The sequence below is a fragment of the Mixophyes fleayi genome, chromosome 9, assembly GCF_038048845.1.
Source record: "Mixophyes fleayi isolate aMixFle1 chromosome 9, aMixFle1.hap1, whole genome shotgun sequence".
Classification (NCBI taxonomy): domain Eukaryota; kingdom Metazoa; phylum Chordata; class Amphibia; order Anura; family Limnodynastidae; genus Mixophyes; species Mixophyes fleayi.
The window spans coordinates 130,113,418-130,131,664 of NC_134410.1; the positions used below are offsets into that span (position 1 = coordinate 130,113,418).

An 18,247-nucleotide genomic window follows, 5' to 3' on the forward strand; every position below is an offset into this window, starting at 1 on the left:
CTGCCCCCCCGTCTCTCCACTCCTGCCCCTGTCTCTCCACTCCTGCCCCTGTCTCTCCACTCCTGCCCCTGTCTCTCCACTCCTGCCCCTGTCTCTCCACTCCTGCCCCTGTCTCTCCACTCCTGCCTGCCCCCCCGTCTCTCCACTCCTGCCCCTGTCTCTCCACTCCTGCCCCTGTCTCTCCACTCCTGCCTGCCCCCCCGTCTCTCCACTCCTGCCCCTGTCTCTCCACTCCTGCCCCTGTCTCTCCACTCCTGCCCCTGTCTCTCCACTCCTGCCTGCCCCCCCGTCTCTCCACTCCTGCCCCTGTCTCTCCACTCCTGCCCCTGTCTCCCCACTCCTGCCCACCCCCCCATCTCTCCACTCCTGCACGCCCCCTGTCTCTCCACTCCTGCCCCTGTCTCTCCACTCCTGCCCCTGTCTCTCCACTCCTGCCCCTGTCTCTCCACTCCTGCCCCTGTCTCTCCACTCCTGCCCCTGTCTCTCCACTCCTGCCCCTGTCTCTCCACTCCTGCCCCTGTCTCTCCACTCCTGCCCGCCCCCCCGTCTCTCCACTCCTGTCCATGTCTGTTCACTGCTCTCTTGCCACTAATTCCCCCTGTGCCTCATGTCTGTACTCTGCGCCTAATGTCTGCCCATTCTCTACCCATTGTCTCTGTGCGCCATGTGTTCTGGTAATTGCACCCAGGTATTTATTATTTTGTTTATCTGCACCCATTGTTCTTCTCTGTATGTACTGATGTAATGTCGTTGTATGTTCTAACTCCGTACGACGCTGCAGAAGCTTTGTGGCGCCTTATCAAATAAGTTACGGCCATCTATTTGCATTACTAATTAACGTTTCCATTTCGACTAATGCAGGAAGGAAGATTCCCATTGGATTTTAAAAGGGTCATATACAAAGTTTTCACGGTGTAAAGGGCGAATTAGACTCTCAAGTGGAGAAATGAGATTTAATTTTACAGCATGGGAGTATGTAAATGAGCTGGCAGGAGCCGTAAAGGTGCATTTAGGGAGGTGAGCCCCGGCTTACGGGTAGGCGCACAGCTTGTTCTGCATCGCTAGCGTAGGTTGTGGCTCCTGCAGATGTATATAAGACTCAGGTCACCAACGGACCAACTTTCTTGTCTCTTGTCCACAGATTTCTCCTGATGGAGCCCTGGCGAAGTCGACTGAGCAGGATTAGCTGGGGAATCTGGCATTGACTGGCGTTGTTCCGTGTCTGCAGCCCTGGCATTCTCAGATATGTACATTACAGAGCCAACCCAGTGAAGTAAGACCCCATAGAACCAGGTGGGGTGGGAATTTGTTGACAAACTGCTCCAGGACTACTACTCCCACTTTGAGTGGGTGTGTACGTCCATGGATCTAGCCTTGAGTGGGTGTGTACGTCCATGGATCTAGCCACTTGTTGGTGTTATCAGACAGCCGCTGTGCTATGGTCGGAGACCTATTTGTAGAGGATGGTTTTCAGCCCTGACGGTAGTTCTATGGATGGAGTAGGCTGCGGATAGAAAATTTGACCTTGCCATAATCGCCAGAATCCTCGGCTGCCAATCTTGCTTAAACCACTTCACTTAATAACAGCGCAAATTGTCCAGGAAGTCTCAATCAAATCACTGAAATATTCTGCTAAAGGTGTTGGGGTCATCTCCTTCCTTTATTTTTGGAATGGGGGCGGCGTACCACACCTGGGAGAGCTGAGCTAGCAAAGATGTTTCTGCTCTGACCTTCATCATCATCATCATCATCATCATTTATTTATATAGCGCCAACATATTCCGTAGCGCTTTATGCAAAGCCTTTTCCTGCTGGAACAGAATAAGGAGATGCTGAGATTAGTTATAAACTCCATACAAAATAACAGTTGCAAACAGTTTATGCAATTTACAAACCACAGGTCTCTCAGGATTAGGTTCCTTACATTCCGCCAGACCGTGGGACACAGCTGGGGGATTCTATCGCCCTTCTAACACTTTACAGCTGCAGCTGCCAATCAGCCTGTTACCTGGATAGTCTGATGAATTAGACAATGTTATCCCAAGGTGACGGTGACGTGAATTTACACAATAATCCCAATAATCATTAATAACTTTGACTGCACCCTCTCCGCTGGGACACTGTAACCTACAACTGCTTCTGTGGACTCTATCACTTCATTGTATTTCTCAATAGGTTTCCTCAGACTGTCAGGTTACTGCAGTACACGGTGGAGATTACCTTCTGTCCCATTTACTGATCGATCATAACCCCAATAAGACTGTAAGCGTGTGAGAGGTGAGTTCAGGGTGCTGGAGATGATTGCTGTTAACACGATCGAGCAACAGGGCGCCAAGTTGGAGATACAATGTCCAGTGATAGTTTCATCCCTGATTAAAGGTCGAACACTATCTAGTTGCTCATCCACCTGGAGAACAATGAGAGACTACGAAGTACATTGCAATCCGTGTCTGGGTGTGAGATTCACTTGTACAGCTGACTGTACACTATAATGTAGGTGATACACACATCTTACCTTAGAAAGATCCAGGGTCTAAGCACGACGCAAAGGTGACATGATTACTAAGCAGGACTGTTAAATTCTACATATCCACATTAAATAAGGCATGATTTTATAATGTCAGTCCTATTATATCTGTACTGGAGCCCAACTGAGTTTAGGAAGATATTGAGGCGGATTTCACAAAAGTGTTAAAAAGCATCTAAAAAGTGTTATAGTCACAAAAGCAAAATGTTTATTTTTGAATATACTGCTGATCAGAAGTGAATAATCAACCTGGATTTTTCGGTTATTTAATCGCTACGGGTCTGATGCTGAGCTGGAGGCAAACTGTGCGCAATTTTCATCAAAAAAAGCCACCAGCAGATACAATATATTGTCTCACGTTCGCATAAAAGTAGCAAAATATAATTTTTAAGATACGCCCACAAAGTCCTATAATATAGGCGCGATCAGTGCAGAAAGCACCTATCAGCTTCAGAGAGGAATCCGCAATCAGCCAATCAGAAGCGGTTAGCTAATGCATGCAACCGCGGTTGACATCAGCCCCTACTCTCTAGAAGGTGCAAAAGTTACAGCTCCTTACAGGCGCATATACATCTCCGTACTGGTCGTACCTCCATCGCGTTTGCATGAACACGACCTTCCTGTGCACATAATACATTAAACCGCCCCAGGCGCAAATATTAGATGTGCGCAAATCTGCACGCGCTGTTATGCGTGCAGCTTTTTTTGTGAACATCAACAGAACAACTCTACTAACGGGTGTATATCCAGCTCACTGTACAAAAGTCTTACAAATAAATAAGTTATAATAAATACATTGTACAAATACCTAAATGTAGCTCAAGGAATAAACATTTACAGTAACAACAAAAAAAGAACAGTCAGTTTTTCCTAAGGAGTTTTAAAAAATTAAGAGACGGTATAGACTTCTTATAGTATAATTACTGTACCTTAAAATAAAAATAAGTTTACAATATAATATTAATATTCTGGAGCACGGTGGCTGAGTGGTTAGCACTTCTGCCTTACAGCACTGGGGTCATGAGTTCTCCCCGTGTGTGCGTGGGTTTCCTCCGGGTGCTCCGGTTTCCGCCCACACTCCAAAAACATACTGGTAGGTTAATTGGCTGCTATTAAATTGACCCTAGTCTGTGGCTGTCTGTGTGTGTGTGTGTATATTAGGGAATTTAGACTGTAAGACCCAATGGGGCAGGGACTGATGTGAATGAATTCTCTGTACAGCGCTGCGGAATTAGTGGCGCTATATAAATAAATGGCGATGATGATGATGATGAGAATCTTTGATATATGAAATGAATACAAGGAAACATTAAACACTGCATAGTTTATTCGATAACATTATATTTTCCAGTGATTTACATTTTGCTGTACAGACGTCATTTTGAAAAATTACATATTTGAAAACTCTTGTTATTTATTTAGATGCTAAAATGTCAATTTTTTTTCCCAACAAACTGACATTCGTGACATTATAAGTGGCGCTATTGTTTCTGAATGTATCATTCTTTACAAAGCATTGTTAATGGTCGGAAATATCTTGTATATCATCCTCTAAACACAGACGGATTCTGTAAACCACGCCGGGGGTAAACCTCGCTCTGAGAGCTTCTCTGTTATTGGTCAGACCTTCCCCTGGAACAGGTGTACTGATAACATAACCTCATACCTATGCTGAGCGGCCAAGGTGAAAATGATTCATAACTAAAAAATCAGTGTGTTCCCTGAGGCAGGAGGGTGCGCCCCACCCTCCTCCCCTAAATCTCTACATTTTCTGCCATCACAATTCAGGTGCAAACAAGTCTGCAACGGGCACGGTGTCAAAACAAGACAGAATAAAACAGAATATTAATGAAAACAATGTCTGAGTCATCCTATAAATGCTGAGATATTAACAGACGCTGTGCCAGTCTACTATCCACATACCCAGGATGCCATTCAGAGGGGTGCCGTGCTCGGGACCGCCAATGACACCCTGCTGTCAGCCTGCATGGTAATGGGTCATACAAATGATACAAACGTGACATGGTAAAGATACCGACGTTTGCAATTAAATTTTTGGGGAAAAAAGTAAACATTATGTTATTCGGTATTTACAAAGAGACATCATTTTCTGCTACAGGGAAGATTAGAGGATACAATACCAACAAATCACAATAGATATGTGCCGAAATGGGTATAAACTAGGCCTATGAGCTAACACTTTTATTCTGTTTTGTGATGAAACCCACCCTATACCTCTCACTGATAGCCCAATGAGCCATAAGGGACCAATAAACAGGGTCTTCATTAGAATTGCTGCATTTTTATTGTGTTAAGATGTGTTGCTTTAGTGTAACGTCACTGTTTTACAAACGGTGGATCACCTGGAACCAAAAGGTCCCTTAAGGAGCCGTAAATTAGAATTCTAGTGCCTGGGGCGAGAGAGACTAATGCCGCCCCTAGCCCTCAATTTTAACCAAATGAACCTCAAATATTCATAAACTGCGCCCCCCTTCAGCATTGCGCCCTGGGCGGTGGCCCCTATCGCACAGCCCTAGTTACGGCCCTGAGGACGCAACTGTCTTCAGACCCCCTTTTCCGCATGGCTAGGTTGAGTTATACTTTTTGCAAACCAGTTTTAGCTTAGTTGGAGTTTATACAGAGCTTTCCTCATATATAATGACATTCTGACCCAGATTTCTCAAAGCTTGTTACATTTTAACACTTGACTCCCTTTCCCATTTGCATATAAAGATTACCTGCTAAATCTCAGCGCCCTGTGAAAGATCCGAGACCTTCACTTCAAAAGATCAGCTTCTCGCCCGACACAAAGCGCTTGTTTCCCTGTATTTCTGAGAATTCTCTTTCTTCCAACGTCTAACCTCTCCAGCTGTTATTTTCTTTTTTCCCCTAATTGGTTCTGGACTCGTCGCAGAGTCAGCCAAGAGGATTCTGAACAAGTCACAGATGACTAAACATTTGAAACGTCTGCGATGGGCGAGAAGAAGCCACTTACTGCACCGAGGGAATAAATTTCACATCCTGTCACAAAGCGAAGGGTAAAATTAGAGGGTAGTTTGCGGCACTCAACCTCCTGCCTTAAAATCCATCCTCATAGTACAATGTGAGGCTGCTTTCATCTGATGTTGCATTCAAATCTGCCATGTATACATTATACCTTGTTTAACCATCTACAAACACAGCTTGCAATATACACTTCCGGCTGAAAAGGGAACAAATATAAAGTGCTCTCCAAATCTTCCTATCCCTATAATATACATGGGCAATGCTGCGTGCACTACTGTTAGGTGCACGCAGCTCTCCCGGGAGCAGGGTCCAGCCACCTCAATTATACAGTGCCCCAGGCTTGGAGAGGGTTTCCATGCACTAGGAACCCCCCCCCCCCTCGGTTTGCCTATGAGGTGTGGCCACCTCTGGTCATGGTCTTTAGAACCATCAAAAGGACAGTGTTTCGCTTCATCTGGGGCTCCCTGATGTCACGGTTAAACCCTGTTTGGTAAATTGGTGGATCCACAACAGGCATAAAGATATGGTGTGGATGACTGGAGCTGGCTCTCGGGACATACAAACACTGCCCATAGTGGCTCATCAATGAGGAAATATCCGTGCACCACTTCCGGGAGTGTCTTTCTGCATCATCCCTGTTGGATGTCCTGGAACATGAACTCAGGAACAGTCTTTCTACTATTTGATACTACTTTTCCTTGGCATGCCGGCCTACGGGGCTGTCTAGGAGGCCTGGTGCCTTATGACCTGTGTTAAGGCTGCTTTGTGGCTCACCAGAAATTGCCTCTCAAGTGAAAGTTGATGTCGGTTCTGGTCTGTTGCCGGCTGCTTGCAGACTTTTCTATCCTAGAGTGTCTGGAGGAAGAAAAGGACTAATACACCTCTGTCCACAATAATACAATATCTGATCAAACAGTTCAGAATTGTGTGATCTGCAGGATAGTTGCATTAGTATGTACCCAGTTTTAGATGCTACAACAAATCTGACAATAAAGCGGGATGTAGCTGGGGGCCACAGATAAAGGCTCCAAGGGCCCCATGTGGCCCCTATCACTGGTCTATATATTGCAGTGTATGTATAGCATAGGGTATTACATTGTATGCTGTATGCCATGTATTGTAGTATAATGTATACCTGTATACACAGTACACAGCGTTTGACTGTCTTATGTCATATGTATTTATTTTTACATTTTAAGCACAATAAAGTATATTTTTTGCAATCAAAAATTTGTATAAAAGGGGATAGAATTACTCAGAGATAATGTCACCTATCAGGAGATTGTTGTGTCTATAGATGGGGCCTTGCTGTGTATTTTGGGAACATCCTTGATCTCTGAAAGCTATTCAATCCTGCATTACGTAGGATTAAATGGGGTTTATATATATATGCTTTTAGACGATGCTTTGTGTTCTTATAGTTTATATATATATTGCATCTGTTTGATTATTTATATTAAATCTCTATTTAAAACACTCCAGCCTCAGTCATCCAGTGTTACTTAAAGTAATCTTTTCCAGCAGACGATGTCACTATGACCCCAGTGTTTGTTTAACAGAATATACACCCCAAAGGAGCTGGGACTGATGTCTATGATTAAACATTATCTGTAATGCTGCACATTCTGTTGTCACTATGTAACAATGGATAATAATAATCAGTGTTAAAGCCAAATAAGTATTGTAGAATGTCTCACGAATAACTGTCCACTGGGGGCAATCAATTATTGACGTAACCTTTCATGGTGATGCAAATATGCCACAATAGCAGATTAGGCACTCATAGTTACCAAGGTTAATAAAGTTCACTGACTATGGAAAAATAAAGTAAAATTATATTTTAGGGTTTATAAACACTCTCTCTGCCGATACACGGGCTGCGGTACAGGGACAGAACTGTAATGATTCCTTTCCAAGCACGTGTCCTCTGTGGCTCTGGAGCGCTCGTTCAGATTAAACATTTACAGATTTGTGCAATTGTTTTTAATGCAGCATCTGCCAAGGGAGAGCCTTTAGTTTATTGGTCTGGGAGATGCCAACGACGAATATGGTTTAATGATTTACAGCAGTGACGAGAAACAGGCGGCCCCCCCCCCCCAAATCTTCACCTGTGGCCCCCAGCTCCTTCCTGCTTTCTTGTCAGATGTGTTTGTTATAGCGTGTAACACGTGTGTAAAATGTTGCTGATATGTTATTACAGGTGTGTTTTTCTTTGAATAAATTTAATGTTTTACCTTAGTTATTACTGAGATTGAGGGTAATGTGCGGCCCTTGCGAAAGTTGGAGGGCCAACCATGGGGCCATTGTGGTCCGATTCGCCAGGGCTGGCGGGGGAGGGAGAGAGAGCGGCGCAGTATGTAATTAGCAGCGCCCAGTGAGGGGGACGGACAGTAGCTGGAACCGAGCCCTTAATGTAAGCGCTGTATTTAAATCAGTGGTTGCTAGGAAACCCGCCAACAAAACTTTGACATCTTTTCAATGTGAGCGATCCTTTAGTAGTGATTGGAAGATGCCATTAGGATCTCCCATAACATTAATGGATTCAGTGTAACCTGGATCACCAATTGGTGTGCCTGGATATATTGTACCTACATGGAGAAGGAGGAAAGACTCAATATAATAAAAAGCATTTTAGACTAAATATACATACCATCGCTCCAGGACCCTATAACGATGTATAAAGTACACATATCTGGGATGACTAAATTCAGGTTAATTAGGTTTTAGATAAATGATTAAGGTAAGGAAACCAGGGTATCTTTGAAGTTTTTTTTTGTGGCCTGTGTTTACATTTCTCCCCATTTAATGCCCATCAAATAAAAAGATATTTATTCTGCTATTATTCTAAAAGGAAGCTCTATCTTCTATAAAGTATGTAAACATCACTTGTGTAGACTACGAGTTATATAAATAAATAGATGATGATGATGATTCTTTGCGAGATATACTCTTCTCCAAAAACATAACAATTGGCCGTCTCACAAAGAAGGGAACACCATCCAGACATCCATATTAATAATCTTCAACCCAAAGGGTCATTTATATACTATATGCACAAAGTATTTGGACACTTGACCATTACACCAACACCGACATTGTATTCAGATACATATACTTTATTATGGAGCTGGTCCACCTTTTGCAGTGATAACATCTCCCACTCTCCTTGGAAGGCTCCACAAGATGTTGGAGTGTTTCTGTGGGAATTTGTGCCCATTCATTCTGTAGACCATTTATGAGGTCAGACACTGATGTTGGAATAGAAGACCTGGCTCACAATCTCCTTTCCACTTCATCCTAAAGGTGTTCGAAGGGGTTGAGATCAGGGCTTTGTGCGGGCCAGACAAGTTTTTCCACACCAAACTCATCGAACCATGTCTTTGTAGTCCTTGCTTTGTGCACTGGGGCACAGTCATGGAATAGAAAATAGTCTTACCCAAACTGTTGCCACAAAGTTGGAAGCATAGCAATGTCCAAAATGACTTGGTGTGCTGAAGCATTAAGATTGCCCTTCACTGGAGATAAGGGGCCTAGTCCAAACCCTGAAAAACAGCCCCATACCATTATCCCTCCTCCACCAAACTTCACAGTTGGTATAATGCAGTCAGAGAAGTAACGTTCTCCCGGCATCCACAAACCCAGACTCACCCACCTGACTGCCAAACAGAGAAGTGTGATTCGTCACTCCACAGAACACGTTTCCACTGCTCCACAGTCCAGTGTCTGTGTGATATACGCCACATCCGACGCTTGGCATTGGTCTTGGTGATGTGAGGCTGCATGCAGCTGCTCGGCCATGGAAACCCATCCATTAAGCTCCCACCGCACAGTTTTTGTGCTTACATTAATGTCAGTGGAAGTTCAGAATGATTCAGCTATGGAATCAGCACCATGCGCCTTAGCAGTCGTTGACCCTGCTCTGTGCTTTTACGTAGTCTTCCGCTTCGTGGCTGAGTTGCTGTTGTTCCTAAACGCTTCCACTTTCATATAATATCACTTACAGTGACCGTTGAATATTCAGCAGAAATGAAATTTAACAAACCATCTTATTGCAAAGGTGGCATCCTATCACAGTACCAGGCTGGAAGTCACTGAGCTCTTCAGAACGACCCATTTTGTATCACAAATGTTTGCAAATGGAGACTGCATGGCTGGGTGCTGGATTTTATACACCTCTGGCAATGAGTCTGATTGAAACACCTCAATTCAATAATTAACAGGTGTGGCCAAATACTTTTGTCCATATTCTGTATATAAAAGAAATAAAAAAAGTGACCAAGTATATATTTATGGTTAGATACACTGTCCATTAGAGTGTATCTAACAATTTTCATCCCTCCTTTTACAAATAGTTTAATGGGAAGATGCAAAACTGATAGTATGCTTGAATGAAACATATGAAAATGTCACACAGGTGTAATAACAAGTATATGGAGGTTCTAGAAAGAAAATGTCACACAGGTGTAATAACAAGTATATGGAGGTTCTAGAAAGCATGTTATCAGCAATGCTCAGTCTATTTGTCAATAAATCACTGCTGAGAGCGGCTGCTACAATCACACCTGTAACCAACCATTGGTTGCTTAGCACAATTTTACGGTTCGGCCAACACGTCAATGGGAGCCCATCTGGCTCCACCACATCCCAGCCTTCCTGTCAGTGAGAATTACTGGCAGCCATCCTAGGGAAGAGAACAGAAGAGGTCCTGAGATTCTAACCGTATACTTTACATTATGTCCTTTACCGTATTGGACATAGGAGCCAACTTTTGAAAATGATTGTGGGCGCTATCATTATCCCCCCCCCATCAGGAGACATATCTCTTGCGTTTTCTGGAGGGCTGGGACGACGAGCGGAAAATATGATTATATTGTGTGCAAATAAATTGAGACTTTTGCTATGAATACTGTCAAACCGCATCTCTACACTATCATGGGGCAAAAGCAGTGCTCGGAGTGGGCCGGTATATAATGGTATCGGTATGACATACCGCCACTTCTCCCACTGCTGTGAATGACACCTCTGTGTGCTGAGTGTATCCTCTAACCCCTCTCTACCCTCCGCTTCCTGTATGACCATGCCTCATATTGCTTTACCTTCTGTCAGTTGCTGCAGTCCCTCCACCCCCTGGACAAGACGAGCGCCATGACATGCCCGAGCTACTCCCCACTGCAGCTTGACATTGCCGCTACCAATCGGACTAGAGGTATGTTTCAGCGGGGGCCACGGCCACCAGCTCTCTGCACTGCCGCTCCTCTAGTGTCCATCCTGCTTATCTGCCACCAAGCTTATCTTCCTCCACAGATGCGCCGACTCCTCGGGTCCTCCCCCACAGCGCTATTTGCCTGATTTTAACACTATACTAATAAACATTGGTGATAATGTTATGTGGGGACTGGTAGAACCGTTCAGGTGGACGTTATCTTGGGATATATCCAGCTGTACATCACTATTATATGCGCCAGCTTTACGTCAGGAGTGACACGAGTGGCTACTTTTGCCCAGTGGTCGATGTGGAAATTTAGAAATGGCGGTATGGACACTGTGGATGGAATTTGATCGTTTTGAAATTAATTTTAGAACTTCAACCCCCCCTCCCAGTTCGCACCTGGTTCTATGGATAAAGCTTACATGAAAACACCCTACATGAAAATTGCTCACGGATAAAACCCCACCGACATAAATGCCCACAAGAAAAATGCTCACAGGAAATTGCTCACACAGAAAAATACCCACATGGAAAAAAACCCACATGGAAAAATGCCCACGGGTATAAATGCCCACAAGAAAAATGCTCAGACAGAAAAATACCCACATATGGAAATTTGATATGACTATATGGGGGGAATTCAATTGGCCGCGTTACTTGAAAAAGTAACGTGTCCTGCGCACTATTACCGGGAAGCGCCGAGGACGTGTAGTGCGGTCCTCCGGCCACGGGCGGCGCTGTGGCTGACTCACGCTCTACGGTACAGACGACAACAGAGACTGACGCTCTATCCAGTCATCCATAGGCGTAGGCGGCTTATTTGACAAAACTCTATGGTGCTGACAGGAATTTGCGCTCTGTCACCTGGAGCGAGGAGGAGTATCTGTGTATGGAGGCTGTAAATATGTGTAACATAGGGGGGAGGGGGATGAGCGTGCCCCCCTGGCCCATCTCCCCCCTATGGGGGAATGGGCGTGGTTATGCAGTTTAGGGTGTGGCTTGTGGGGGATGGGGGGTGTGTATATGGATTAGGGCGGGGTTATGGGGCCCCGATTTTTCCTGAGTAAATGTTATGAGGTACGGTGTATTAATTCATTACTATACAGATGTATGATGAGCGCTTTAAGGCTCTTGAGTGTAAATGTTTGTAAGGTAAATACAGAAAATTGTGAACAGTTTTTTTTTATCAACAAACTTTATTAAGATTGAAAAAAGAAAAATAGAAACAGCAATTATTTAAGAATATATTTTTAACCCATAATGAGCGAGGCGCCCACAGAGAGCCCCAACATTAAATAATAAATGTCAGAAGTAATAAATAAGTTAAAAGTCTTTATTTGCACATATGCCAGTATTCTTAAGTAATTTAGTTTATCTTCCACCTGCTCTTATTGCTGCACAGAAGTGGCAGCCATGACACGGGCGGCCTCAGATTAGTCCCTCTGCAGTGCATCATATGGAAACCGCAGGCCGCAGCGCCGTAACTAGGGCTGTGCGATAGGGGCGACCGCCCAGGGCGCAGCGCTGAAGGGGGCGCAGTTTAGGAATGTTTTAGGTTCATTTGGTTAAAATTGAGGGCTGGGGGGGGGGGGGGGATTCTAAGTTACGGCTCTGACAGGCCGGGATGAGTGCAGTGGAATAGGGAATATTTCTGTGTGGGTTTTCTTCCATGTGGGTATTTATGTCAGTGGGGTTTTATCCGTGAGCATATTTCCTGTGGGTCTTTTTCATGTGACCTTTTCTCTGGTTACCCGCCTGAACATAGACACGTAAGTGCGCTTTTTCACATGCGCCTCTTTACCTGCAAAATGCACCCAACTACCTGAGCCCCGTTGTCCTTCATTCACTATGTATAAGTTCTGTTTACTTTCAGTTTTGCTTCTCTTACATAGAAAAATGTGCAAAATGCAAAGCTAAAAATAGAGCAGACAGGGGACCTCCGGCTACCTGACTTCTGCACATATAATATACATATCACTGAGAGCTGACACCACAATTACCACAATCCCTGCACTAGTTTGGAAACTTTTGAGTCATGCAGAGAATTTGTGACTTATTCCTGTGCTCCATGTCTGCACCAGGGACAATAACATGAGCATGGAGCTAGAGCTGCAGACAGGGTGGTAATAATAATGTCCTTGCTGTGAGGGTCAGGCTGGCAGGGAGGGACATGTGCCAGCTGTGCCCTCTGCCAGTCTCCTCACATGAAGGTTACAGCAGACATGTGCTGCCCCCCTTCCCTCACTATAATCACTTCTGTCACTTTCCCCATTACTCCCTATACCAGGGGAATGCTCATATAGTCCCTTATAATCCACTCAGCTCCCACTCGTGACTCCCACCCCCCTCATTACCATGCACCCGCCCTCTCTGCCCTCTGTCATGAGATTGCAGCCCCCTCCCTCATTACACTGCCCCCTCCCAGTCTCTGCCCCTCCTGTCCTCTCTCCTCCCACCCCTCATGCTCTTCCGTGATCACACTTTGTTTTTGGTGTCTCTTTTTATTATTTTTAATTTTTGCAAGACAAGGAGTGTCCCTGGTGGTGGGTCCCCCCTGTGTGCCAGGATCCCACCCAGCACAGCCTGGCAGGAGAAGGTGATATTGCTGTGCCACCTGTCTGCCCCATACTTCTCTGTCTGTGTCACTCTCTCTGTCCTCTGTGCCTGGATGTGACAATAACAGCCCCCCTCCCTCCTTGTAAGAAGTTAGTGCACCTTTCACCTGCTTACCTGCCCCACCTGTCCTGTCCATTCCCCTTAGTTACATTTCTCCTCCCAGTTCCCCTCATTCAAACTCTACTTTGTCCCTTACACTTATCTCTGCAGCCAGGACCTCTGTTGTGTACTTATATATATGATTATTAGTTACCTGTCTGTTTCTTAACCTATCAGTCTTTATATTCTCCTCATCTCTGTGATATAAATACTTGCATGCTGCATTTGTTCCCTTCTGTGATCTAGGTCCCAGTATGGACCTTACCTGGCTTTTTTGGGGAGCCATGATATTTATCGCCCCTCTCCTCCTGATGGGAATTAGCAACTCCTTCAAGTTCCATTTTAAAACCGTCTCCTACTGCGTGTTCTGCGTTATCCTATCTGCGCTGGCAGCGCCTGTGTGCCTGTTGAAAAATGGAGGCAGGACGGTGGACAATATGAAGTAAGTCTGGTGTTCTTACTGCTTTGGTTTTTGTGTTAAATTTTTATTTATTAAATGGCTTAAAAAATAATATTTTATGACATTATACAGCAAACAAATGCAGCTATTTCTATGGTTGATCCTGTATAGGTAGTTCCCATTCTGACTTTTTGGGAGTCAACTTTCATAGTAATTTGGCCACTGGGTGGCGCTGTTCTTTTTACTGTTTATAGATATCCTATAACCTTTATCAGGGCAGTAGGGTTCAAAATCCAGTTGTAATGGTATAAATACATAGATACTGCCACAAATATACCCCATTGGGGGTCACCTGCAGCACGTAGACAAAAGTCACTGAATTGGACTTATCAAGTCTTGTCAACTGTTCTTCTTTTTTGCCCTAATAACTTTAAATGTTTAATAATTAGGCTATTATTATTATTTTATTATATGGTATTATTATTATTATTATTATTATTATTATTATTATTATTATTATTATTATTACATGTTGATTTATTATTATCAATAAATGTTGATCAAGTCCCCCTTATGTGTAAATGTTTTATAGTCCCCCATATTATTTATTCTGGTTGGTTCCTACCTTCTGACCTCCCTCTTATTGCTCAATATAGCAGAGTACTGGTACTTAATATTAGTGGTGACCTTTACAGGTCGTATGAGCGTCAGTATCTGACGGCGGATGGATGCAGTCAGCTTCCGATGGTGCGGATGTTAGTCATCCCATCAGGGGCCAGTTGTCATTTGGGGCAGCAGGGTGGCTCAGTGGTTAGCTCTTCTGCCTCACAGCGCTGGGGTCATGAGTTCAATTCCCGACCATGGGCTCATGTGTGTGGCGTTTGTATGTTCTTCCCGTGTTTGCGTGGGTTTCCTCTGGGTGCTTCGGTTTCCTCCCACACTCCAAAAACATACTGGTAGGTTAATTGGCTGCTCTCTCTTTCTGTCTGTCTATATGTGTGTGTGTTAGGGAATTTAGACTGTAATCTCCAATGGGGCAGGGACTGATGTAAGTGAGTTCTCTGTACAGCGCTGCGGAGTTAGTGGTGCTATATAAATAAATGGTGATGATGATGATGATCAGATCACCCTGCACTCATAGATCATTCCTGAGGTTGACCAGTAGAGGTCACCACCAGTAGTAAGCACCAAGGCAAGGCTGCATTGAGACGTCTCGGAGGAGGGACCCCACAGAAATACTGTTGGGGGCACAGGGGTTTTACAAACCTCCCTGACAGCTCGCCTCTTGGCCCTCATGGACAGTCACTGAACCATTGAGACGAACCGATCGCCCCTCTAGGTTGACCCATGGGGCATTTGCCCCCTTGCACCATAGGGCATTGAGAATCCCCTCTGATATTATCATCTGTTGTTCATATTTTATTTCTTGTTAATGCAGAAACTTTTATTTTGAGCAAAAAAAAACAAATAAAAAGGCTGAAGCTGGAGGTATATCTATATTACCACTGATGGGCCTCAATCACAGGGGGGCAGCTTGGTAGGAAAAGTGACTATTTTTCTCCTAAGCTTCTTACCCTTTCTGACAACCTGTCTATAGTATATAGAATATAACATGGACATTTTCAAGTAAGATGTTACTTTCGTATTAGTAGTGGCCCCTGTAATAAAGTATCCTGCTGGGGAATTCAGTCTGACCCGGTACAATCTGCCTCAGATACCCTTATAAAGACAACATAAGGGGTAAGAATCCTTAACTGTTGCTGGTAACAAAGCCTGGGGGTCTCTGCCTCCAGAATTGACTCTGTGGTCTGTGGAATTGAGACACTCACGGTACTGTTAGATATGGTAGTGAGAGGTTGGCACTTTGAAAGCTGAATAAGTTTTGCGTGACAGGGAAACCTTGTTTCCTGTTGAATCGTACCGGTCGGGATACGGGGCTTCTGGGTGTCAGGGTGAGCACGGTGGCTCAGTGGTTAGCACTTCTGCCTCACAGCACTGGGGTCATGACCATGGCCTTATCTGTGTGGAGTTTGTATGTTCTCCCCCTGTTTGCGTGGGTTTCCTCCTGGTGCTCCGGTTTCCTCCCACAATCCAAAAACATACTGGTAGGTTATTTGGCTGCTAACAAATTGACCCTAGTCTGTGTGTCTGTGTGTCTGTGTGTGTGTGTTAGGGAACTTAGACTGTAAGCTCCAATGGGGCAGGGGGCCGATATAAATAAATAGTGATGATGATGGCCTCAAAAATGCCTGTAATTTTACTTTTTTTGCACCCCCTCGGTCACTTTTTTTGCACCAACCTATACCCGTGCCGGCGAGCCATTCACATTATCATATTTGCGTAAAATAAATAGAGGGGACTAATTCAGCTAATTTTTAAATGTTTATAATCTTTATATGATGAATTATTAGTTATGTACAATATACAAATAGTCACCCCACCCCCACCCCACCCAACAACCCTGCTACCCCATGTCTGGGCCTATGTGCTTACTACACATCAGAAACATATGTATCCATCGTATCGTGTTCCAAAAAACGATCAGTATAAAAATACAGAGGTGAATGAGCCGGAAACCACAGTATCTGACTTGTTTTTTTATGTCCCCTGCCAGATTATGTTTAATTAGAGTTTTTGTGCTGCTTCGAACGTTCCATGACTGTGAATCTGTCGAGAGATGATTCATTTACTAATTGTGCAGGCTGTAGTTTTGTTATTACATGTTGCAATCCATAAGCGGCGTTAAATCTGGTGCCTTTTCATAGCGCTGTAAAGCTGATGGCTTCTCTGGGAGCTCAGTCTGATTTGAGACCAGGATGACTGGATAAAACTACTGTAAGTCTCTTAAGGACAACAGGGGTTGGAGAAGCTTTTATGTTGGAACATTCTTCATAGGGTGGAGTCGTACTGGAGTCTGGTTTTAATACTGTGATCAAAAGTGAAACTTCTGTCTTTCTGTCCCACTCCTTCCTTGCATGTAAAGACTTCTGAATCTTATTGTGCAACCATAAATTATCTGCAGTGTGAGAACAGGCTTGGAAGCAGCATTGTTACAGAGGACTAGGTGGCGATGGGGAAAACAGTCACTGGATTGTTTCGGAAACTTTTGAAGGAAAGGACAACGATGCACAAATGGTGCCGGAATGTAAGGCTCATACTGGCACGGGGCGACTGTCTGCGGACTGTAGATGAGGAAGCGTATTTAGCAAGTTAAATGAGGCTCTGTGTTTACTGTACTCCCTTTAGAATAAAAGCTTTGTCCTGCTTTTTTTGGAAACTACTGTCATGTTTTTATTAATTCTGCCTGCAGCAAAAGGTTTTGCATAGTCTTAAAATAGTGTAGGCCCTTCGGTCTGTGTGTGATAAGATGTAGCCTAGCAGTCACTATTATGATATGCTGCAGCCAGGGGTGAAGCAATGCTTTACCAGGGTATCTCCAAGCTGTCCTGATTTTGGATGAGCATCCCAATCAGTCTGTTGCAAAAGAGGTGGGGTTTAACCAAAAGTAGGTGGAGTTTTATACAAATTTTGGGCTGAGATTTGGTGGAACGGGGACGGTACTCATTTTGTCCCAATTGTGCGATTTTAAATGTTGGGAAATATGCAAAAGGGCCCATAGTAATTTTTGGGTCATGGCACCTTGATGCCACTAAGGGCCTTCCTGGCCCTTAGTATCTTCAAGTTTGGTGCTTGCTTGGTGAAGCCCAAACTGAACCCTCTCTTTTGTGAGCAGGGGCCTCGTGGGGGTCCTCGGAGGGGAGGGAAGGGGGGGGGGACTGAGCATTCCCTGCAGTATTTTGCAAATTGTAATGAAGTTAGAATTACAGGGTATCCATTGCTTGCACACTTTGGTGCAAACAATCGTCTTGGCTGAACCAATAGTCCGCCTATAAATTCACTAGCTATTCCGCTATCCAATGAGACTGCCTATCAGGAGGAAGTTCCTGGTGACAACTCATGGTGGATTGGTGGATGGGGGTGTCATGCAGGATCACTACCCCCCCCCCCCCCCCCCCCCAGCCTGTCGCAACTCAAACATCCATTTGTGGGAAGGGGTTAATTTTCTAACCTGTTCTAGGAAAGGACAGAATGTGGTCAATTGCTGAAAATTAAGATCTCCAAATATGACAGTTTTATGACACCTGAGCTGCACTTGGGCTGATTAAACATTGCGGTGATTGTATAGGTTCCTTAGAGTCACAATCCTGGTTAACCCGTAACTAATGACTCCTCCATGAATAGAGACTTCAGTTTAGTTGTAGTTTTTGTTTGAACAAAAGAAAAAAACTGTTTGAGACATTGTGACTTGTGACAATAGACATGAGGTATATCAGGGAAACATACTGTGCTGAAGAATAGCTTAGACTGAAGGGAACATTAGAGAGCGTCT

The 18,247-nt window shown here is 44.3% G+C and overlaps 1 protein-coding gene and 1 long non-coding RNA gene across 3 annotated transcripts in view; both read left to right on the forward strand.

The window, feature by feature from the left end:
• LOC142101732 (uncharacterized) overlaps window positions 1-2,697 on the forward strand; it is a 157,066-nt gene extending 154,369 nt beyond the window's left edge. The window contains exon 4 of the long non-coding RNA XR_012679140.1: window positions 1,142-2,697. This is a non-coding gene — a long non-coding RNA (uncharacterized LOC142101732). The remainder of the gene's footprint in view (window positions 1-1,141) is intronic.
• Window positions 2,698-11,570: 8,873 nt separating this feature from the next.
• The window catches only part of AGPAT2 (1-acylglycerol-3-phosphate O-acyltransferase 2), a 37,424-nt gene continuing 30,747 nt past the window's right edge, over window positions 11,571-18,247 (forward strand). The window contains exons 1-2 of one of the 2 annotated variants that reach the window (XM_075185748.1): window positions 11,571-11,629; window positions 13,704-13,899. In XM_075185748.1, the coding sequence (XP_075041849.1) occupies window positions 13,712-13,899 (188 nt within the window). In that variant the 5' untranslated portion in view covers window positions 11,571-11,629; window positions 13,704-13,711. Of the gene's footprint in view, window positions 11,630-13,169; window positions 13,339-13,703; window positions 13,900-18,247 lie in introns of those variants that run through there. The other variant, XM_075185747.1, reaches the window with a different exon arrangement.